This window comes from Anneissia japonica, unplaced genomic scaffold (genome assembly GCF_011630105.1).
Source record: "Anneissia japonica isolate Jap-2015-1 unplaced genomic scaffold, ASM1163010v1 scaffold23428_len1027_cov188, whole genome shotgun sequence".
Lineage (NCBI taxonomy): Eukaryota > Metazoa > Echinodermata > Crinoidea > Comatulida > Comatulidae > Anneissia > Anneissia japonica.
Genome location: NW_022753286.1, coordinates 1 through 839, shown reverse-complemented (window position 1 = coordinate 839; position 839 = coordinate 1). Strand labels below are relative to the sequence as shown.

The window sequence follows — 839 nt, the reverse complement described above, 5'->3', positions numbered from 1 at the left end:
CAAGGCACAGCACACACATCCTAGGCACGGCGTATAAGCCCAGTGAAATAGTTCGGTTTTCTTTGCTATAAAAATCACCTTTCCCGTGGGTATATTTTGGTAAACTTTTTGTATGTTGTAGATATAAAATTTAACTATATATATTCATAAAAAAAAAAACGTTTTGTTGCAATTATGTCCAACTTTGGTGCTTCAAATCCGTATTTCTGGTGGACTAATTTCAATTTTACTGGTACAGCAGAATCTTTATAGTCACAAACAGTAGAATTTCATTTATTTGATGTAATGTCATATACTTTAGCAGAGATGATCTCCCTCAACGTGTATGCAATTCTTTTGCAAATTACTTTTGTTTCTCCGGCAAATCTCGTGTTCGTTGAATCGCCAAGCAACACCAAAATTGTTGAAGGACAGAGCACTAAACTTTCATGTGTCGCCAGCTACACGGGTACGTTACCCACAACTGGTACAATATCATGGCAGAAATTTGGCGAAATTATTAATCCCGAGACGGATCGTTTTATTCGAGGTCGATTTTCTATACACTATGTGATAACTAAGTCGTTGATGTTGAGTAATCTTAAAATTGAAGATATCATCAGAAGCGATTCTGGTGAATATTCTTGCTATGTGACGAAAAATGGAACGTCAGGTCAGGTAATAGCCCGGTCAGATGTGGCTACAATCACTGTCCTTGAGATACCAGCATCTATGTATCCTTTATGTCGGTCATCATCTGATAGTGTTGTGCAAGGAGAACAAATTCTCCTCTCATGCTTTTCTGAAAAAGTCAGTCCTCGTATCACATTGTCATGGCAATATGCAAATGGGACACTACA

General features: G+C 37.7%; 1 protein-coding gene across 1 annotated transcript; it reads left to right on the top strand.

The window, feature by feature from the left end:
* Positions 1 to 285: 285 nt before the first annotated feature.
* Positions 286 to 789, top strand: LOC117122818 (the record flags this gene model as incomplete). The annotated part of the gene is made up of 1 exon (XM_033268575.1): positions 286 to 789. A coding segment is annotated over exon 1 (504 nt), but the record flags the coding sequence as incomplete, so codon positions are not given.
* Between the last annotated feature and the right edge of the window lie 50 nt (positions 790 to 839).